This window comes from Oncorhynchus clarkii, chromosome 16 (genome assembly GCF_045791955.1).
Source record: "Oncorhynchus clarkii lewisi isolate Uvic-CL-2024 chromosome 16, UVic_Ocla_1.0, whole genome shotgun sequence".
Taxonomy (NCBI): Eukaryota; Metazoa; Chordata; class Actinopteri; order Salmoniformes; family Salmonidae; genus Oncorhynchus; species Oncorhynchus clarkii.
In genome coordinates, this window is record NC_092162.1 from 63910433 (window position 1) to 63934920 (window position 24488).

The window sequence follows — 24488 nt, forward strand, 5'->3', positions numbered from 1 at the left end:
TTCATGATGCTCTCTGCGCTTTTAACGGACCTCTGAGACTATCACAGTGCAGGTGCATTTATACGGAGACTTGATTACACACAGGTGGATTGTATTTATCATCATTAGTCATTTAGGTCAACATTGGATCATTCAGAGATCCTCACTGAACTTCTGGAGAGAGTTTGCTGCCTGAAAGTAAAGGGGCTGAATAATTTTGCACGCCCAATGTTTCAGTTTTTGATTTGTTAAAAAAGTTTGAAATATCCAATAAATGTCGTTCCACTTCATGATTGTGTCCCACTTGTTGTTGATTCTTCACAAAAAAATACAGTTTTATATCTATATGTTTCAAGTCTAGGTGTTTATATGTCTAAAGTTGCCTGGATTGGTTCTCAATCAGAGGCAGCTGTTTATCATTGTCTCTGATTGTTGACCATATTTAGGTAGCCATAGTCATTGGGTATTTTGTGGGTTATTGTCTGTGTAGTTGCCTGTGTCTGCACTCGGTGTTCATAGCGGTAGGTTTGGTTAAGTGGTCTTTCTTCATTAAAAGAACAATGTATTCTAATCACGCTGTGCTTTGGTCTCCTCTTTACGACGAACGTGACAGTAATTTTTCCAACAATTGTTTACCGACATTATTTTACTTATAATTCACTGTATCACAATTCCAGTGGGTCAGTAGTTTACATACACTAAGTTGACTGTGTCTTTAAAGAGCTTGGAAGATTCCAGAAATTGATGTCATGGCTTTAGAAGCTTCTGATAGGCTAATTGACATCATTTTGGTCAATTGTAGGTGTACCTGTGGATGTATTTCATGGTCTACCTTAAAACTCAGTGCCTCTTTGCTTGACATCATGGGGAAATCAGCCAAGACCTCAGAAAAAAATTGTAGACCTCCAGAAGTCTGGTTCATCCTTGGGAGCAATTTCCAAACGCCTGAAGGTACCACGTTCATCTGTACAAACAATAGTGCGCAAGTATAAACACCATGGGACCATGCAGCCGTCATACAGCTCAGGAAGTAGACGCGTTCTGTCTCCTAGAGATGAACGTACTTTGGTGTGAAAAAGTGCAAATCAATCCCAGAACAACAGCAAAGGACCTTGTGAAGATGCTGGAGGAAACGGGTACAAAAGTATCTATATCCACAGTAAAATGAGTCCTATATCGAAATAACCTGAAAGGCCACTCAGCAAGGAAGAAGCTACTGCTCCAAAACCATCATAAAAAGGCCAGACTACGGTGGATATATTGTGGATATATTGAAGCAACATCTCAAGACATCCGTCAGGAAGTTAAAGCTTGGTCGCAAATGGGTCTTCCAAATGGACAATGACCCCAAGCATACTTCCAAAGTTGTGGCAAAATGGCTTAAGGACAACAAAATCAAGGTATTGGAGTGGCCATCACAAAGCCCTGACCTCAATCCTGTAGAAGATTTGTGGGCAGAACTGAAAAGCGTGTGTGAGCAAAGAGGCCTACAAACCTGACTCAGTTACACCAGCTCTGTCAGGAGGAATGGGCCAAAATTCACCCAACTTATTGTCGAAGCTTGTGGAAGGCTACACGAAACATTTGACCCAAGTTAAACAATTTAAAGGCAAGGCTACCAAATACTAATTGAGTGTATGTAAACTTCTGACCCACTAGGAATGTGATGAAATAAATAAAAGCTGAAATAAATAATTATCTCTACTATTATTCTGACATTTCACGTTCTTAAAATAAAGTGGTGATCCTGACTGACCTAAGACAGGGAATTTTTACTAGGATTAAACGTCAGGAATTGTGAAAAACTGAGTTTAAATGTATTTGGCTAAGGTGTATGTAAACCTCTTCAACTGTACATGTGCAATCAACAGATTACATTTGAATCCTCTTGCCACGGAAAGACTCCCCTCTCCATGCAGCCTTTGTATTGGACGAGACTGCAGAGTGGACTTGGGCGGAGAGATTCATTAATTAATGTCCTAGAATAACTAAATGCATAATTAATAAGATCACTTTTAAACATGGCTATGGAATACAATAAACTAGGTATAAAGATATATTACAAATCAAGATAATAAAAAAACTATCCATAAATTCCAAATAAAATAAATCTTATGAATCCAATAAAACCCAGTATATTATAGATTTAATGTAATTTAATGTGAACTAGACAGTGTTTCAGACCGTTTGCTAGGTAGTGTTTGAGCTTTCATTTGCTACTAAGCAGCTAATTTATGTGGTCAAAATAGGGCCTACAGAGTTGGTATAAGAAGTGGCATTTTCTGCCTGCTGCAGGACATCCAGGAGATTAAGGCCAGGATCCAATCCAGACCGCGGTGGACCCACATTAAACCGCTTGACATTTAAAGGTAATCAAAGATGGTGGATAATGAAAATGTCTTAAAAAGGCCGTTTACCATTTGACATTTAAAAAAAAAGTTCCTGTCTTGTGTGAGCATGCTTTCCCACATAAGCTCACGCGGGAAAGCATGCTCAAAGATGGTCACGTGAGAGAGGAAACGCCCACTTACACAGACAGAAACCGTGACAATTTGTTTTCAATGCAAAACTAACCAACTAACCAACAGCTGGCTCTGGTCTACTTATCCCCTCGCTCGCTCCACCCGCCCAACCAGAAAACATGATCCTGTGAGATGTCTTGCTTTCTTTACCGTCTCTGAGGTCATTTCTGATTGAGCCGACATCAGCAGCGTTTACCTTGAATGCGATCTATTAAAAGCTGCATTGTTGACTAGAGCACTCGGATTGAATCTCAGGCCTAAAAGTGAGTGAACAAGTGCAAATGGAAGAGAGAAACTAGCGTATCTGGAATGAGGGAGGCCATACGCTGCTAGCTGCTGGAGGAGAGCACTGGCTCCTCCAGCAGGAATAAGACAAAGCTATTCACAGATACTGATCCTAGGTCCGTTTTGTGTTTTCTCCCTAATGGTTAAAGATGGGAAGGATTTGGGAAGGCTATGCTGATCCTAGATCACTTTCTAGCTGCCGTGGCCCTTAGCTGTTAGCTACCGGAGGAGAGTACCAGGTCTGGCTCCTTAGCCCCCTCCTGTCCACTGCTGCTTAGCCCACAGCCCCCCGTCAGCTCTGGGAAGAGGCTGGCCCCGGCTTGGGGGTCGGGGGAGCCTGGAGAGGGGCTCATACCCGGTTTCTTAGGAACGGGGGGCGGGTAGCTCCTCTCGGACCGAGGGGTGAGGGGTGAGCGTATACCTGGGGACAGGGGTCCTCCAGGTGAGGTCTTCCCCCCAGGAGGGGAGGCTGCCAGGCTCCGATAGTCAGTCCCAAACGGAGAGCTGTTCAGTGGGGGGAGCTTGGCCCCTGCCTGCTGGCTGGTGAAACGGGACAGGACCTGGGTGACGGTGTTTCGGGCTAGCTGCTTGGCCGTGCTGTTCTCTGAGGGTGGAGGGATGGGGGTGGTGGTAGGGGACAGGTCCCGGGGAGAGAGGGGAGCCGTGCTACCCTGCTGGAGCTGCTCCTGCTCAGCCTGCACCTGGAACTTATGCCTGGCGGCGTGGAAGCGCTGGTTGACTCCAGCCTGGTAGGAGGATGTGTGGAAGCCACCGGGGCTGACCAGACGCTTAGCCAGCGTGGGGGAGGAGATGGGGGAGGAGGAGAGGGAGGAAGAGGCCGTGCTGGAGGGGGAGAGGTTGGGGTGAGGGTGGCAGTGGGGGTGAGGAGGGTGAGGGTGGAGAGGGGAGGGAAGACTTGCTCCGGACTCGCTCTCTACCCCACCGTTCTCCACAGCCCCGCCCTCCTGAGGGGGGTCAGTGTCCCGTGGAGGGTTAGGATGATGCCCGTTGACCTTTGAGACAGGGATCACTTTAGGGTCGACGCTTGCCTTCCCATCAGGCTCTGTCTGGCTCGAGGTGGACGCCGCCGCTGACACCGCTGCTAATGCCGCCGCTGACGCTATCTTTGAAGGAGACTGTTTCACCTCCTTCACCGCAGTCTCCTGCACCTTCCTAACCATTCCTTCCTCTCCTGCTGCCTCCAACCTCCTCCTCAGCTCCTCCACTTCTCTCTCCAGCCCCTTGCTCCTCTCCTCTTCTCGTCTGATCCTGGCTCTTAACTGTTCCCTCTCTGTGTCAAACTCAGCCAGCTGGCTCTCTGCTCTGGCCTCAAGCTGCGTTGCTCTGCCCTTCTCCGCTTCCAGGGCCCCCATCAGGCTCTCTGAAGTACAGCTCTCCTCCTGGAGTTGCAGGCGGAGCTGGCTGACTCTCTGAGCCTCCTCCAGGGCCTGGCTGGTGGTTTTCTGGAGCTCCAGGGTTAGGTCAGAGGACAACTGCTGCTGCTGGGACAGAGTTTCCTCTGCCAGGCCTACTGCCCTCTCCTGCTCCCTCTGCAGCCTACGCACTGCTGCACGCTCCACCTCCAACTAGAAACACACAGAGAGATAGAGGTTGATATTTCAACTTTCAACTTCCCTTAGCACATTTTGTTGAATTCCCAGATAGGAAAGGAATTGCTGCATGCATACCTGTGGGTGCATTTCCTATTCGCACGGACTTTGATAACTTCTTTATTTGTGTACAAATGTGCTTGCTACGACTGTGATATGTTGTTGTCTCACCTAGATACAGCTATAGCACTGTACGTCGCTCTGGGTAACAGTGTCTACTAAATGAGTGTTTTCCAACCCTGGTTCTCCAGTATCCCCAACAGTACACAGTTTCATTGTACCCCCGGACAAACACACTTTACTCAACTCATTGAGAGCTTGATGATTAGTTGACAAGTTGAACCAGGTGTGCTTGTCCAGGGTTATAATAGAAATGTGTCCTGTTGTGGGTACTGGAGGACCACGGTTGGAACACACTGTGCTAAATGACTAAAATGTAAGGTACACGAGTTAAATATTTGAGCAGTTTTCTCGTCTGACCACATGGAGGTGTCAGAGTCTAGGAGAGTGGAGATATACCTCCACCCCGAATACTGCAGGTTGAGATACACACACAGTACAGTCGTGCCCAAAAGTTTTGAGAATTACATAAATATTAATTTCCACAAAGTTTGCTGCTTCAGTGTCTTTAGATATTTTTGCCAGATGTTACTATGGAATACTGAAGTATAATTACAAGCATTTGTCAAAGGCTTTTATTGAAAATTACATGAAGTTGATGCAAAGAGTCAATATTTGCAGTGTTGACCCTTCTTTTTCAAGACCTCTGCAATCCGCCCTGGCATGCTGTCAATTAACTTCTGGGCCACATCCTGACTGATGGCAGCCCATTCTTGCATAATCAATGCTTAGAGTTTGTCAGAATTTGTGGGTTTTTGTTTGTCCACCTGCCTCTTGAGGATTGACCACAAGTTCTCAATGGGATTAAGGTCTGGGGAGTTTCCTGGCCATGGACCCAAAATATCGATGTTTTGTTCCCCGAGCCACTTAGTTATCACTTTTCCTTATGGCAAGGTGCTCCATCATGCTGGAAAAGGCATTGTTCATCACCAAACTGTTCCTGGATGGTTGGGAGAAGTTTCTCTCAGAGGATGTGTTGGTACCATTCTATATTCATGGCTGTGTTCTTAGGCTCACCTTGTCTTCTCTGGACAAGCTTTTTTCCGGATGCCCCAAACAATCGGAAAGGGGATTCATCAGAGAAAATGACTTTACCCCAGTCCAATCCCTGTACCTTTTGCAGAATATCAGTCTGTCCCTGATGTTTTTCCTGGAGAGAAGTGACTTCTTTGCTGCCCTTCTTGACACCAGGCCATCCTCCAAAAGTCTTTGCCTCACTCTGCGTGTATATGCACTCACACCTGCCTGCTGCCATTCCTGAGCAAGCTCTGTACTGGTGGTGCCCAGATCCTGCAGCTGAATCAACTTTAGGAGACGGTCCTGGTGCTTGCTGGACTTTCTTGGGCGCCCTGAAACCTTCTTCACAACAATTGAACCGCTCTCCTTGAAGTTCTTGATGATCCGATAAATGGTTGATTTAGGTGCAATCTTACTAGCAGCAATATCCTTGCCTGTGAAGCCCTTTTTGTGCTAAGCAATGATGACGGCACGTGTTTCCTTGCAGGTAACCATGGTTGACAGAGGAAGAACAATGATTCCAAACACCACCCTCCTTTTGAAGCTCACAGTCTGTTATTTGAACTCAATCAGCATGACAGAGTGATCTCCAGCCTTGTCCTCGCCAACACTCACACCTGTGTTAACGAGAGGATCACTGACATGATGTCAGCTGGTCCTTTTGTGGCAGGGCTGAAATGCAGTGAAAATGTTTTGGGGGGGATTCAGGTCATTTGCATGGCAAAGAGGGACTTTGCAATGAATTGCAATTGATCTGATCACTCTTCATAACATTCTGGAGTATATGCAAATTGCCATCATACAAACTGAGGCAGCAGACTTTGTGAAAATTAATATTTGTGTCATTCTCAAAACTTTTGGCCACGACTGTACTCCTGCATCATTATATTTAACATTAAATATTTCACTTCATATTTCTGTATTTTTCCACTGAAAAAGGGGTAAGGGTAAGCTTTAAAAGAAAATGCAAAATGGATCATCCCAAAACAACTGTTCTGAAAGTGCCATGTGCTGTTCACGGGATGTTCATATCAGAATCAATCATTAGAGTGTAATATGTAAAAGTTCATGAAAAAACATGTTGGGAACATTGCTGGATTCTACAGAAACAGAGGCAGGAAAACACACACACACACACACACACACACACACACACACACACACACACACACACACACACACACACACACACACACACACACACACACACACACACACACACACACACACACACACACACACACACACACACACACACACACACACACACAGCCTTACATAAATAGAGGCTTCCTGAGGGGTCCCTCTGTGTGTGTGTGTGTGTGTGTGTGCTGACCTTGATTGGTCAGGGACAGTCATTATCTCAGGCTTTCCTGGGCCCCAGGCTGCCGGTCAGCTGAACAATAGCCTCTTCCTCCTTGTTTCCTATGGAGCCGCCCAGCCTGTGTGTGTGTGTGTGTGTTGTGTGTGTGTGTGTGTCGGCCTAGACCCCTCAACCCCACTGAGATACACAATAGAGCCCCAGTCAGAGAGAACTGATGCTACTCACAGGGACTTAAATCAGCTAGTAGTGTGGGGGCCATGGGGAACACAGAGAAGGGAGAGGAGGAAGAGAGGTGGGAGGAGAGTGTGTTCACAGATGTTTAACAGTCCCTCTTCTTACTCTGATTTTGTCTTAAGACACACACACACACACACACACACACACACACACACACACACACACACACACACACACACACACACACACACACACACACACACACACACACACACACACACACACCTGCTGCAGTAGTTTCTCCCTCTCCTTCTCCAGCATTACGGTGACATCCTCATCCTGCGCCGACTCTAGTGCGTGTCGGTGCTTCTCCTCCTCCAGATCTGCAATCACCTGCCAGTCAAACAGAGGAGGACCAATCAGATCACAGATCACAAAAATTTATGCTACGTCACTTTGTTTTGAGACGACTTCGCCTTGGTCTTTGAACGGGGTACCTGGCCCACACCGGTGAGGCAGCCTGGTTCCAAAACCAATGCAATTAACTCTCACCCAGTGTAAAACACCCTTAATATCAACTCTCACCCAGTGAACGGGGTACCTGGCCCACACCCGTGAGGTAGCCTGGTTCCAAAACTAATGCAATCAACTCTCACCCAGTGTAAAACACCCTTAATATCAACTCTCACCCAGTGAACGGAGTACCTGGCCCACAACCGTGAGGCAGCCTGGTTCCAAAACCAATGCAATTAACTCTCACCCAGTGTAAAACACCGTTAATATCAACTCTCACCCAGTGAACGGGGTACCTGGCCCACACCCGTGAGGTAGCCTGGTTCCAAAACTAATGCAATCAACTCTCACCCAGTGTAAAACACCCTTAATATCAACTCTCACCCAGTGTAAAACACCATTAATATCAACTCTCACCCAGTGTAAAACACCATTAATATCAACTCTCACCCAGTGTAAAACACCATTAATATCAACTCTCACCCAGTGTAAAACACTATTAATATCAACTCTCACCCAGTGTAAAACACCATTAATATCAACTCTCACCCAGTGTAAAACACCATTAATATCAACTCTCACCCAGTGTAAAACACCATTAATATCAACTCTCACCCAGTGTAAAACACCATTAATATCAACTCTCACCCAGTGTAAAACACCATTAATATCAACTCTCACCCAGTGTAAAACACCATTAATATCAACTCTCACCCAGTGTAAAACACTATTAATATCAACTCTCACCCAGTGTAAAACACTATTAATATCAACTCTCACCCAGTGTAAAACACTATTAATATCAACTCTCACCCAGTGTAAAACACCCTTAATATCAACTCTCACCCAGTGTAAAACACCATTAATATCAACTCTCACCCAGTGTAAAACACCCTTAATATCAACTCTCACCCAGTGTAAAACACCATTAATATCAACTCTCACCCAGTGTAAAACACCATTAATCAAACCTCAATACTTTCAAAGGCTTTGCCATCAATGTAAACACTTTCTTTCTTTCTTTCTCTTCTCTCTCTTGCTCTCTCTCAATTCAATTCAAATGGTCTCTCTCTCTCACCCCCCTCTGGGCACCACTAGAGAGGCTGTATCTGAGGTGTGGCTACAGTATGCCTGTCCTGGTCCGGTGTGTTGGAAACCTGGAAAAGAACAGGCCCATTGTGTCAGCCTGAGTGCCAGCTCCGGCACCCAACCACAGCTGGGAACAAAGACTGGGGCTGGGCCGCATTATACACACACACACACACACACACACACACACACACACACACACACACACACACACACACACACACACACACACACACACACACACACACACACACACACACACACACTCACACACTCACACTCACACACTCACACTCACACACTCTCTCTCTCTCTCTCTGGTCTGGGTGGAAGGGGTGTGTGTAAGGACGCCCTTACCCTCCTGTGTCTGCTCTCTGCGGCTGCCAGCTGTCCCATCATCCTCTCCTGCATCCTTTTGCAGTGGGCCATGACCAGCTTCAGCACAGCCAGAGGGTTGGGCCCCACCACGCTGCCCTGGGGGTCTGAAGGGGACCAGTCATCCATGGTATGGCTATCCCGCTGCAGGGCCAGAAAGGGGTCACTGAGGTCATACTGGCCATAGCGCTCCTGGACGAACGAGTCCCTGTGCTGGGCCTGGAACACACACACACACACACACACACACACACACACACACACACACACACACACACACACACACACACACACACACACACACACACACACTCATGATGAGACAGTCAGTATAGAGCAGCATATCAATTCACGGTGGACTGGACTGTATGCATGCAGTCTGGTTAGCATTGAGGTAGACCTTTCTTTACTCTGAGCAGACAGCCAGGCCCAGTGCTCTATTCCCAGCAGAGCCAGGTGGCCCAGGGCTGTGCTAGAGTTAGTGGAGGCTTTAGGCTTTAGGGACGGCAGGTAGCCAAGTGGTTAGAGTGTTGGGCCAGTAACCAAAAGGTTGCTCGATCAAATCCCCGAGCTGACAAGGTAAAAATCAGTTGTTCTCCCCCTGAACACGGCAGTTAACCCACTGTTCCTAGGCTGTCATTGTAAATATGAATTTGTTCTTAACTGACTTGCCTAGTTAAATAAATAGTAGATTGAGCAGGGTCTAGCCTAGAAGGCTATGGGGCCTTCTAATGTTTCTAGCTCTGGGCTAAAGAGGACAGAAAGTTAAAGTGTGAAAAACTGACTCAGCTACATTATGAAGTACTCCACCCCTTTGTGTGTGTCATTTGTGCATGTCTGAACAGGAAACACAGTGTGGAAAGGAGATAGCATGGTCCCCACCATTACTACTGCCAAGAATAACACACACGGCACCACTGTGATTTCACACACACACACACACACACACACACACACACACACACACACACACACACACACACACACACACACACACGTACGTTAAACAACTCGGACACACTGCTACATACACCACTCACTTAATACTGGATATACACAGACACATATTGTAACAGGCCTGTCCCACAACACAACAATACCTCAACCATTGTTCTTTGAGTGTGGGCATTAACAGATGGCCCGCCCTCCCACCCCAACACAAAAGGGGTGAGGCCGTCCATACACCCCCGCAAGGGGCAGATGTTAACCCCTCCCAGGGGAAAGACGGGGTGAGTGACAGGGCGAGAGAGTACTGTTACACACACACACACACACACACACACACACACACACACACACACACACACACACACACACACACACACACACACACACACACACACACACACACACACACACACACACACACACACACACACACACACACACACACAGTGCTGAACCAGCTGAAGCCTGTGAATGTGTGTTTGCTGCAAGACTTCTCAATCCCAAACACACAACAGTAAAGATTTGTGATGGGGGGAAAATGTATACAGTTACATCACAATATTATTTTAGTACGATATTAAATCGATATTTGACTCCAAGTATCCATTAGAAAAAATGAAAAGTGCTAGTCGGTTGCGCCAAAACAACTGTATCTTTTCCTTATAGATTGTTCTCCATCTTTAAAAGAATAGTGAGCCAATATGTTTTCAGCATTTTTATTTCTCATGCTCTCTCGTCTCCCTGCAGAAGACATACGGTGAGCAATACGTTTGTAACATCAGATTACAATATCTAATTGCAGTACATATAGGATCGTGAGAATTGGGAAAATTGCAATTCATATTGTATAGGCACCTAAGTATCGTGATAATATCGTATTGTGAGGTCCCAGCCCTAGTAAAAATGGGACCATGTGATTGACTATTCCACTTGAAATGTTCTCTTTGAGTTAGGGTTGCAAAATTGCAGTAACTTTTCCAAAATTCCCAGATTTCCCAGAAATCCTGGTTGAAGGATTCCGGATTTCCTGCTTATTCCCTCTGGTTTCCAGGAATCTACCAACCAGGATTTCTGGAAAACCTGGGAATTTTGGGAACGTTACGAGCTGATCCTAGACCTGTGCTTAGTCTACAGCCTTCTGCCCTGCGGACCGGAGATAGCGATATCAGACAGAGAGAGAGATGGAAGTGTCAGAGATGTAACAACACACACTGAGAATTACACATGCCACCAGGGCCACTCTAGCTACCATTCCACTTCTCAACACACACTGAGAATTACACATGCCGCCAGGGCCACTCTAGCTACCATTCCACTTCTCAACACACACTGAGAATTACACATGCCACCAGGGCCACTCTAGCTACCATTTCACTTCTCAACACACACTGAGAATTACACATGCCGCCAGGGCCACTCTAGCTACCATTCCACTTCTCAACACACACTGAGAATTACACATGCCGCCAGGGCCACTCTAGCTACCATTCCACTTCTCAACACACACATGCACGCAGACACCTCACTCCTGCCCCTGCCCACCCACGCATGGCAGTGCATTCCTCTCCTGGTACATCACTGTTTCACAGTGATCTCTCTCTCTAATTCAAAGGGGCTTTATTGGCATGGGAAACATATGTTTACGTTGCCAAAGCAACGTAACGGCTGTATCACATCCGGCCATGATTGGGAGTCCCATAGGGCAGCGCACAATTGGCCCAGTGTCATCCGGGATTGGCCAGGGGTAGGCCGTTATTGTAGATAATAATTTGTTCTTAACTGACTTGCCTTGTTAAATAAAGGTTAAATTAAATGTAAAAAATGTAAAAAGCTAATGAAATAAACAAGTGAGAAGAAACAAATGAACTGTAGACAGTGCACTCAAAAAGGTTTCAGAAAGATAAAGACATGTCAATTGTTAAATTGGTATTTACAATGTTATTTGTTCTTCACTGGTTGCCCTTTTCTCATAGCAACGGTTCACAAATCTTGCTGCCCGGATGGCACATTGTGACATTTCGCCCAACAGATATTGGAGTTTATCAATGTTGGAGGTTTTCAAATTATTTGTGGTCTGTGTGATCTGTGGGAAATATGTGTCTCTAATGTGGTCATACATTTGGCAGAAGGTCAGGAAGGCCAGCTCAGTTTCCATCTCATTTTGTGGGCAGTGAGCACATAGCCTGTCTTCTCTCTCTGCCTACGGCAGCCTTTCTCAATAGCAAGGCTATGCTCACTGAGTCTGTACATAGTCATAGCTTTCCTTAATTTTAGGTCAGTCACAGTGGTCAGGTATTCTGCCACTGTGTACTCTCTGTTTAGAGACAGATAGCATTCTAATTTGCTCTGTTTTTTGGTTGATTCTTTCCAGTGTGACAAATAGTTATCTTTTTGCTTTTTCAGAATTTGGTTGGATCTAATTGTGATGCTGTCCTGGGTCTGTTGGTGTTTGTGAACAGAGTACCAGAACCAGCTGGCTTAGGGGACTCGTCTCCAGGTTCATCTCTCTGTAGGTGATGGCTTTGTTATGGAAGGTTTGAGAATTGCTTCCTTTTAGGTAGTTGCAGAATGTAATAGCTATTTTCTTGAGCAGGTTGAGAGTTTCAAGTTCCTTGGTGTTCACATCACTAACAAACTAGAATGGTCCAAACACACCAAGACAGTCGTAAAGAGGGCACGAGAAAACATATTCCCCCTCAGGCATGGGTCTTCAGATCCTCAAAAGGTTCTACAGCTGCACCATCGAGAGCATCCTGCCGGCAACTGCTCGGCCTCCGACCACAAGGCACTTCAGAGGGTAGTGCGTACGGCCCAGTACATCACTGGGGCTATGCTGCCTGCCATCCAGGACCTCTACACCAGGCGGTGTCAGAGGAAGGCCCTAACAATTGTCAAAGACCCCAGCCACCTCAGTCATATACTGTTCTCTCTGCTACCAAATGGCAAGCGGTACCGGAGTGCCAAGTCTAGGACCAAAAGGCTTCTCAACAGCTTTTACCCCCATATCATAAGACTCCTGTTTTTTAATCAAATGGCTATCCAGACAATTTGCATAGTCCCCCCCACCCTTCTCACCTTAACTATACCTACATTTACATATCACCTCAATTAGCCCGACTAACCGGTGCCCCCGCACATTGACTCTGTACCGATACCACCTGGATATAGCCTCCACATTGACTCTGTAGCAGTACTACCTGTATATAGCCTGCACATTGACTCTGTACCAGTACCACCTGTATATAGCCTACACATTGACTCTGTACCGGTACCACCTGTATATAGCCTCCACATTGACTCTGTACCGGTACCACCTGTATATAGTCTCCACATTGACTCTGTAGCAGTACTACCTGTATATAGCCTCCACATTGACTCTGTAGCAGTACTACCTGTATATAGCCTCCACATTGACTCTGTACCGGTACCACCTGTATATAGCCTCCACATTGACTCTGTACCGGTACCACCTGTATATAGCCTCCACATTGACTCTGTACCAGTACCACCTGTATATAGGCTCCACATTGACTCTGTACCAGTACCACCTGTATATAGGCTCCACATTGACTCTGTACCAGTACCACCTGTATATAGCCTCCACATTGACTCTGTACCAGTACCACCTTTATATAGCCTCCACATTGACTCTGTACCGGTACCACCTGTATATAGCCTCCACATTGACTCTGTACCAGTACCACATGTATATAGGCTCCACATTGACTCTGTACCAGTACTACCTGTATATAGCCTCCACATTGACTCTGTACCAGTACCACCTGTATATAGCCTCCACATTGACTCTGTACCGGTACCACCTGTATATAGCCTCCACATTGACTCTGTACCAGTACCACCTGTATATAGGCTCCACATTGACTCTGTACCAGTACCACCTGTATATAGGCTCCACATTGACTCTGTACCAGTACCACCTGTATATGGCCTCCACATTGACTCTGTACCAGTACCACCTTTATATAGCCTCCACATTGACTCTGTACCGATACCACCTGTATATAGCCTCCACATTGACTCTGTACCAGTACCACATGTATATAGGCTCCACATTGACTCTGTACCAGTACCACCTGTATATAGGCTCCACATTGACTCTGTACCAGTACCACCTTTATATAGCCTCCACATTGACTCTGTACCAGTGCTACCTGTATATAGCCTCCACATTGACTCTGTACCAGTACCACCTGTATATAGCCTCCACATTGACTCTGTACCAGTACCACCTGTATATAGCCTCCACATTGACTCTGTACCAGTACTACCTGTATATAGCCTCCACATTGACTCTGTAGCAGTACTACCTGTATATAGCCTCCACATTGACTCTGTACCAGTACTACCTGTATATAGCCTCCACATTGACTCTGTAGCAGTACTACCTGTATATAGCCTCCACATTGACTCTGTACCAGTACCACCTGTATATAGCCTCCACATTGACTCTGTACCAGTACCACCTGTATATAGCCTCCACATTGACTCTGTACCAGTACCACCTGTATATAGCCTCCACATTGACTCTGTACCAGTACCACCTGTATATAGCCTCCACATTGACTCTGTACCAGTACCACCTGTATATAGCCTCCACATTGACTCTGTACCAGTACCACCTGTATATAGGCTCGCAACTGTTATTTTCACTGTCATTTTACTATTTTTTTACATTTATTTCTTTACTTATCTATTGTTTACCTAATACCTATTTTCTACTTAAAAATTGCACTGTTTGGTACCTGTTGTATTCGGCACATTTGACAAGAGTGTGCAAAGCTGTCATCAAGGTAAAGTGTGGCTATATGAATCTTAAATATAAATACATTTCGATTTGTTTAACACTTTTTGGGGTTACTACATGATTCCATATGTGCTATTTCATAGTTTAGATGTCTTCACTATTATTCTACAATGTAGAAAATAGTAAAAATAAAGAAAAACCTTTGAATGAGTTGGTGTTCTAAACCTTTTGACCAGTAGTGTGTTTTTGCTGAATTCTGCATGCAGTCTCTCAATAATGTGTTTGTCTCATTTTGTGAATTCTTGGTTAGTTAGTGGACCCCAGACCTCACAACCATAGAGGGAAATGGGTTCTAGAACTGATTGAAGCATTTTTAGCCAGATTCTGGGATGTCGAGTTTTATGTTATTTTTTGATTCTTGTCCAGTTCTGGCATTTAGGTTGCCACAGACTAGTACATGTCCCTGGGTTTGGAAATGGTTGATCTCCCCCTCTAGGATGGAGAAGCTGACGTCATTAAAGTATAGAGTTTCTATTGGGGGATATAGGTAGGACACAGGAGGACATTTTACTTTGTTGAGTTAATGTCCCTATTAATTTCTAACCGGATGTAAAATGCTCCTATTTTAATTAATTTTGGACTCATCTATACCAAATTAGAATATCTGCTGAGTCCCTTCCCTGTCTTACTGCTGGGACTAGTGGCTCTCTGTAACAAAGAGGGCCACAAGTGGGTCCATCTCTCTCTCTCTCTCTCTCTCTCTCTCTCTCTCTCTCTCTCTCTCTCTCTCTCTCTCTCTCTCTCTCTCTCTCTCTCTCTCTCTCTCTCTCTCTCTCGCCCCTTCAGGGCACCACTAGAGAGGCTGTATCTGAGGCCTCTTCCCTTACTGCATAAACAAAGAATGTGACCCTTTCAGCATGAGATTACAGGACGCACACAAAGACACTGTCTCAATACCTCAATCCCCTCTTATTGTGTGTGTGTGTGCGCTAAGGGGTTTAGGCTACTTTGTCTTGCTGAAGAGAAAACAGAGTTCCTGAGTAATGTTTAGCCAGGGCTGAATCTGATGTGTGTGTATATTTGTGTGTGTGTGTGTGTGTGTGTGTGTGTGTGTGTGTGTGTGTGTGTGTGTGTGTGTGTGTGTGTGTGTGTGTGTGTGTGTGTGTGTGTGTGTGTGTGTATGTGTGTATGCGTGTGTGTGTGTATGTGTGTGTATATGTATGTATGTGTGTGTATGTGTGTGTGTGAGGGTCTAGCCTTGGGCATGGTGCTCTGTGTGTGGGAACAAAGAGGAGGGATAGTAGAGAGGCTGGGTTCCCACAGACTCTGAGGGTTGATTAGCAGAGTAATGACAGGCCATGCAGCCCTCTATGAAAGGGCACAGTTTGCTATTACCCTACAAGGCTCAACCCATAGATATGGAACACCACAGTCGTCAGTTCTCATCAGGCGGAGTGGAGCAGAATAGTTAGAGGATGGTTCAGACATAATTGTTATATTGTCTATGGCTCAACCCTCCACTTACTATTCTTCTCTACTCTGCCCTGCCTAATGACAACCATGAGTCTGCCCCCAATGGTTTACACCTAGTAAATCCCCTCAGTAAATCAGTTGAGCCCTGAGACATAACAACACATCCTCCATGCTGTCAGGAGCCGCGGAATCCAGTTTCTTCATAATGACTGTCACCCAATTGGCTCAGCAGCTGGCATGGGTACCATTACGGCTCTGCACAGGCAGTACAGTCTCCTGTTACAGGAATACAGTCTATATTCTCCTCTGTCCCTCTCAGAGAATGGCTACTGACTGAGAGGGCATTGTGCATGTGTGTGTGTGAGTGTCTGTACACACATGCCTTTGTGCCTGTACGTGAGGTTTCTGTGGTAACGTCTCCAGTATGGAACCTCAAGGAGGAGTGGCCGATCCACTGGCTTTGCAGGGGGTTCTGGGAAAAGCGAGCAGCCCTAGTGAAATAATCTGCTTTTCGGCGGAACACAAAGACACTCAAAGCCCCAGGACCAGGCATATTAAATAGGAAAGCCTCCCCATAGAGCTAACCCTCAGCCAAGATATCTAGGAGATCCACAGAAATTCCCAAATGTCTGTAGAGATGATAGTAGGTGGCAAACTATTGCTGTAACAGGTGAAAAGGTTGAGCGACATTAGAGCGACAATGGGAGAGAGAGAAAGAGAGGGGAGGGAAGAGAGAGGGAGAGAGAGAAAGATGACAGAGAGCAGTTACTATGCAGAAGAGAAACATTCCCCTCACCAGTTACTATACAGAAGAGAAACATCCCCCTCACCAGGTACTCTGTAGGAGAAGAGAAACACCCCCCTCACCAGTTACTATACAGAAGAGAAACATCCCCCTCACCAGGTACTCTGTAGGAGAAGAGAAACACCCCCCTCACCAGTTACTATACAGAAGAGAAACATCCCCCTCACCAGTTACTCTGCAGAAGAGAAACATCCCCCTCACCAGTTACTATACAGAAGAGAAACATCCCCCTCACCAGTTACTATACAGAAGATAAACATCCCCCTCACCAGTTACTCTGCAGAAGAGAAACATCCCCCTCACCAGTTACTATACAGAAGAGAAACATCCCCCTCACCAGTTACTATACAGAAGAGAAACATCCCCCTCACCAGTTACTCTGTTACTATACAGAAGAGAAACATCCCCCTCACCAGTTACTATACAGAAGAGAAACATCCCCCTCACCAGTTACTCTGCAGAAGAGAAACATCCCCCTCACCAGTTACTAGAAGAGAAACATCCACCTCACCAGTTACTACAGAAGAGAAACATCCCCCTCACCAGTTACTATACAGAAGAGAAACATCCCCCTCACCAGTTACTATACAGAAGAGAAACATCCCCCTCACCAGTTACTATACAGAAGAGAAACATCCCCCTCACCAGTTACTCTGCAGAGAAGAGAAACACCCCCCTCACCACTATACAGAAGAGAAACATCACCAGACTATACAGAAGAAAACATCCCCCTCACCAGTTACTATACAGAAGAGAAACATCCCCCTCACCAGTTACTCTGCAGGAGAGAAACATCCCCCTCACCTGTTACTCTGAAGAGAAACATCCCCCTCACCAGTTACTATACAGAAGAGAAACATACAGAAGAGAAACATCCCCCTCACCAGTTACTATACAGAAGAGAAACATCCCCCTCACCAGTTACTATACAGAAGAGAAACATCCCCCTCACCAGTGTTACTCTGCAGAAAGAGAAACATCCCCCTCACCAGTTACTATACAGAAGAGAAACATCCCCCTCACCAGTTACTCTGCAGAAGAGACCAGTTACTATCCACCTCACCAGTTACTATACAGAAGAGAAACATCCCCCTCACCAGTTACTATACAGAAGAGAAACATCCCCCTCACCAGTTACTCTGCAGAAGAGAAACATCCACCTCACCAGTTACTATACAGAAGAGAAACATCCCCCTCACCAGTTACTATACAGAAGAGAAACATCCCCCTCACCTGTTACTCTGTAGGAGAAGAGAAACATCCCCATCACCAGTTACTATACAGAATAGAAACATCCCCCTCACCAGTTACTCTGTAGGAGAAGAGAAACATCCCCCTCACCAGTTACTATACAGAAGAGAAACATCCCCCTCACCAGTTACTCTGCAGAAGAGAAACATCCCCCTCACCAGTTACTATACAGAAGAGAAACATCCCCATCACCAGTTACTATACAGAAGAGAAACATCCCCCTCACCAGTTACTATACAGAAGAGAAACATCCCCCTCACCAGTTACTATACAGAAGAGAAACATCCCCCTCACCAGTTACTCTGTAGGAGAAGAGAAACACCCCCCTCACCAGTTACTATACAGAAGAGAAACATCCCCCTCACCAGTTACTATACAGAAGAGAAACATCCCCCTCACCAGTTACTATACAGAAGAGAAACATCCCCCTCACCAGTTACTCTGCAGGAGAGAAACATCCCCCTCACCAGTTACTCTGTAGGAGAAGAGAAACATCCCCATCACCAGTTACTATACAGAAGAGAAACATCCCCCTCACCAGTTACTATACAGAAGAGAAACATCCCCCTCACCAGTTACTCTGTAGGAGAAGAGAAACACCCCCCTCACCAGTTACTATACAGAAGAGAAACACCCCCCTCACCAGTTACTATACAGAAGAGAAACATCCCCCTCACCAGTTACTATACAGAAGAGAAACACCCCCCTCACCAGTTACTATACAGAAGAGAAACATCCCCCTCACCAGTTACTATACAGAAGAGAAACATCCCCCTCACCAGTTACTCTGCAGAAGAGAAACATCCCCCTCACCAGTTACTATACAGAAGAGAAACATCCCCCTCACCAGTTACTATACAGAAGAGAAACATCCCCCTCACCAGTTACTATACAGAAGAGAAACATCCCCCTCACCAGTTACTATACAGAAGAGAAACATCCCCCTCACCAGTTACTATACAGAAGAGAAACATCCCCCTCACCAGTTACTATACAGAAGAGAAACATTCCCCTCACCAGTTACTCTGCAGAAGAGAAACATCCCCCTCACCAGTTACTATACAGAAGAGAAACATCCCCCTCACCAGTTACTCTGTAGAAGAGAAACATCCCCCTCACCAGTTACTATACAGAAGAGAAACATCCCCCTCACCAGTTACTATACAGAAGAGAAACATCCCCCTCACCAGTTACTATACAGAAGAGAAACATCCCCCTCACCAGTTACTATACAGAAGAGAAACATCCCCCTCACCAGTTACTCTGCAGAAGAGAAACATCCACCTCACCAGTTACTATACAGAAGAGAAACATCCCCCTCACCAGTTACTATACAGAAGAGAAACATCCCCCTCACCTGTTACTCTGTAGGAGAAGAGAAACATCCCCATCACCAGTTACTATACAGAAGAGAAACATCCCCCTCACCAGTTACTCTGTAGGAGAAGAGAAACATCCCCCTCACCAGTTACTATACAGAAGAGAAACATCCCCCTCACCAGTTACTCTGCAGAAGAGAAACATCCCCCTCACCAGTTACTATACAGAAGAGAAACATCCCCATCACCAGTTACTATACAGAAGAGAAACATCCCCCTCACCAGTTACTATACAGAAGAGAAACATCCCCCTCACCAGTTACTCTGTAGGAGAAGAGAAACACCCCCCTCACCAGTTACTATACAGAAGAGAAACATCCCCCTCACCAGTTACTATACAGAAGAGAAACATCCCCCTCACCAGTTACTATACAGAAGAGAAACATCCCCCTCACCAGTTACTCTGCAGGAGAGAAACATCCCCCTCACCAGTTACTCTGTAGGAGAAGAGAAACATCCCCCACCAGTCACCAGTTACTATACAGAAGAGAAACATCCCCCTCACCAGTTACTCTGTAGGAGAAGAGAAACACCCCCCCTCACCAGTTACTATACAGAAGAGAAACACCCCCCTCACCAGTTACTATACAGAAGAGAAACATCCCCCTCACCAGTTACTATACAGAAGAGAAACACCCCCCTCACCAGTTACTATACAGAAGAGAAACACCCCCCTCACCAGTTACTATACAGAAGAGAAACATCCCCTTCACCAGTTACTCTGCATTAGATTCACATCCCCTCTACTTGCTGAGACCAAGCATGCCCCATTTCACTAACTCCAGGCAGTGTAGACTTCCAGTCACATTCACTGGCAGACATAGATCCCCAGTCCCCTGCTAGTCTGGGCAGGCATATATCCCCAGTCCCCTGCTAGTCTAGGCAGGCATAGATCCCCAGTCCCCTGCTAGTCTAGGCAGGCATAGATCCCCAGTCCCCTGCTAGTCTAGGCAGGCATAGATCCCCAGTCCCCTGCTAGTCTAGGCAGACATAGATCCCCAGTCCCCTGCTAGTCTAGGCAGGCATAGATCCACAGTCCCCTGCTAGTCTAGGCAGGCATAGATCCCCAGTCCCCTGCTAGTCTAGGCAGGCATAGATCCCCAGTCCCCTGCTAGTCTAGGCAGGCATAGATCCCCAGTCCCCTGCTAGTCTAGGCAGACATAGATCCCCAGTCCCCTGCTAGTCTAGGCAGACATAGATCCCCAGTCCCCTGCTAGTCTAGGCAGACATAGATCCCCAGTCCCCTGCTAGTCTAGGCAAGCATAGATCCCCAGTCCCCTGCTAGTCTAGGCAGGCATAGATCCCCAGTCCCCTGCTAGTTTAGGCAGACATAGATCCCCAGTCCCCTGCTAGTCTAGGCAGGCATAGATCCCCAGTCCCCTGCTAGTCTAGGCAGACATAGATCCCCAGTCCCCTGCTAGTCTAGGTAGACATAGATCCCCAGTCCCCTGCTAGTCTAGGCAGACATAGATCCCCAGTCCCCTGCTAGTCTAGGCAGGCATAGATCCCCAGTCCCCTGCTAGTCTAGGTAGACATAGATCCCCAGTCCCCTGCTAGTCTAGGCAGACATAGATCCCCAGTCCCCTGCTAGTCTAGGCAGACATAGATCCCCAGTCCCCTGCTAGTCTAGGCAGACATAGATCCCCAGTCCCCTGCTAGTCTAGGCAGACATAGATCCCCAGTCCCCTGCTAGTCTAGGCAGGCATAGATCCCCAGTCCCCTGCTAGTCTAGGCAGGCATAGATCCCCAGTCCCCTGCTAGTCTAGGCAGGCATAGATCCCCAGTCCCCTGCTAGTCTAGGCAGGCATAGATCCCCAGTCCCCTGCTAGTCTAGGCAGGCATAGATCCCCAGTCCCCTGCTAGTCTAGGCAAGCATCTCTCCTCTCTTCCACCCCTTCAGTCCCTCTGTCTCTGAGTCAGACAGCCTGCCCTGAACAGTCCTGCTCCCCGGTTTGATCAGTTGTGGCCTAGTTCTGTGACTGAGGAGAAAAGAGAAGGACGTCGCATTAATCTGTGCGTCTTTAAACCAACTTTAGCCAGCGCTGCCTGCATCCCTACTATTGATGACATCATCAGCACCCCGCTGTCCCGCCCAACTAATCTTGGTCATTTCATGTCAACCCTCCCAGAATTCCATTCTTGCACGGTGCTGCCAGCTCTGATGCGGAATGCTACATGTTTTCCATACCTGAACTCAGGTCAGGTCATTAACACAGTCCTCTTCCCAACCTGTGACTGTTGCTAGGGAAACATCTGCAAAACACCATCAACTCCCAACACAGTCTATCTCCATGTCTATGTGGACACACTAATGCATGATGAATGTACTGGCCAGGATAGTATGGAATGTAAACTAATGAGAATTATTCTTCTGATTGAGCTGCAGGAGTACTCAGGTTCCATGTGGGCTACAGGGAAATGCAACCTCTAAAACACATTCAGCTTCCTCAGTGTGGAAAAGCTTCAGTTTCAGAACACAGTGGGGTTGGTGGTGTGTGTGTGTGTGTGTGTGTTTGGAAGTCACCTACACCATTCAGGGGACTTCCTCCTGAGATTTTGGGTTCAAGTGAAAACCGGGGAATCATTAGGAACACTACACCAACACAAAGCAAAGTACTGTCACAGCCAATGACAACACAGCAGCGGAATGTGACACAACAGCTAGACGTCCTTACACACCTACAGCATGGGCCGTGACAGGGGCTTTACAAACATGTGTCTTGCATTCAGAGCAGTGAGTGTACGTGTCTGTGTGTGCTTGACTTTTTTTTTTGTGTGTGTGTGTGTGTGTCTGTGAAATTATGTGTGATAGAATTGTCTTCCACTGCTCACTCTCCCACACACATAGAGATAAGAGAATAGACAATAAACAAAGCTTTAGTTTATGGGGTTTACACTGCAGCCAGACACTAATGTTTAACTATCACCATGTCTCCATCTCTAATACACTAATGTTTAACTAACACCATGTCTAATACACTAATGTTTAACTAACACCATGTCTCCATCTCTAATACACTAATGTTTAACTATCACCATGTCTAATACACTAATGTTTAACTATCACCATGTCTCCATCTCTAATACACTAATGTTTAACTATCACCATGTCTAATACACCAATGTTTAACTATCACCATGTCTAATACACTAATGTTTAACTATCACCATGTCTAATACACTAATGTTTAACTAACACCATGTCTAATACACTAATGTTTAACTATCACCATGTCTAATACACTAATGTTTAACTATCACCATGTCTAATACACTAATGTTTAACTATCACCATGTCTCCATGTCTAATACACTAATGTTTAACTATCACCATGTCTCCATGTTTAACTATCACCATGTCTAATACACTAATGTTTAACTATCACCATGTCTCCATGTCTAATACACTAATGTTTAACTATCACCATGTCTAATACACTAATGTTTAACTATCACCATGTCTCCATGTCTAATACACTAATGTTTAACTATCACCATGTCTAATACACTCATGTTTAACTATCACCATGTCTAATACACTAATGTTTAACTATCACCATGTCTCCATGTCTAATACACTAATGTTTAACTAACACCATGTCTCCATGTCTAATACACTAATGTTTAACTAACACCATGTCTCCATGTCTAATACACTAATGTTTAACTATCACCATGTCTAATACACTAATGTTTAACTATCACCATGTTTAACTATCACCATGTCTAATACACTAATGTTTAACTATCACCATGTCTAATACACTAATGTTTAACTATCACCATGTCTAATACACTAATGTTTAACTATCACCATGTCTCCATGTCTAATACACTAATGTTTAACTATCACCATGTCTAATACACTAATGTTTAACTATCACCATGTCTAATACACTAATGTTTAACTATCACCATGTCTAATACACTAATGTTTAACTATCACCATGTCTAATACACTAATGTTTAACTATCACCATGTCTAATACACTAATGTTTAACTATCACCATGTCTAATACACTAATGTTTAACTATCACCATGTCTAATACACTAATGTTTAACTATAACCATGTCTAATACACTAATGTTTAACTAACACCATGTCTAATACACTAATGTTTAACTATCACCATGTCTAATACACTAATGTTTAACTATCACCATGTCTAATACACTAATGTTTAACTATCACCATGTCTCCATCTCTAATACACTAATGTTTAACTATCACCATGTCTAATACACTAATGTTTAACTATCACCATGTCTAATACACTAATGTTTAACTATCACCATGTCTAATACACTAATGTTTAACTATCACCATGTCTAATACACTAATGTTTAACTATCACCATGTCTAATACACTAATGTTTAACTATCACCATGTCTAATACACTAATGTTTAACTATCACCATGTCTAATACACTAATGTTTAACTATCACCATGTCTAATACACTAATGTTTAACTATCACCATGTCTAATACACTAATGTTTAACTAACACCATGTCTAATACACTAATGTTTAACTATCACCATGTCTAATACACTAATGTTTAACTATCACCATGTCTAATACACTAATGTTTAACTATCACCATGTCTAATACACTAATGTTTAACTAACACCATGTCTCCATCTCTGATACACTAATGTTTAACTATCACCATGTCTAATACACTAATGTGTAACTATCACCATGTCAAATACACTAATGTGTAACTATCACCATGTCTAATACACTAATGTTTAACTAACACCATGTCTCCATGTCTAATACACCAATGTTTAACTAACACCATGTCTCCATGTCTAATACACTAATGTGTAACTATCACCATGTCTAAT

General features: G+C 45.2%; 1 protein-coding gene across 2 annotated transcripts in view; it reads right to left on the reverse strand.

Annotated features, from left to right (window-relative positions):
- Positions 1-24488, reverse strand: part of LOC139368902 (CTTNBP2 N-terminal like b) — a 54503-nt gene that overhangs the window by 2755 nt on the left and 27260 nt on the right. Inside the window, exons 3-5 of one of the 2 annotated variants that reach the window (XM_071108381.1) lie at positions 8994-9230; positions 7320-7427; positions 312-4372 (exon numbers count right to left, since the gene is read on the reverse strand). In XM_071108381.1, coding sequence (XP_070964482.1) covers positions 3002-4372; positions 7320-7427; positions 8994-9230 — 1716 coding nt within the window. In that variant the 3' untranslated portion in view covers positions 312-3001. Of the gene's footprint in view, positions 1-311; positions 4373-7319; positions 7428-8993; positions 9231-24488 lie in introns of those variants that run through there. The other variant, XM_071108382.1, reaches the window with a different exon arrangement.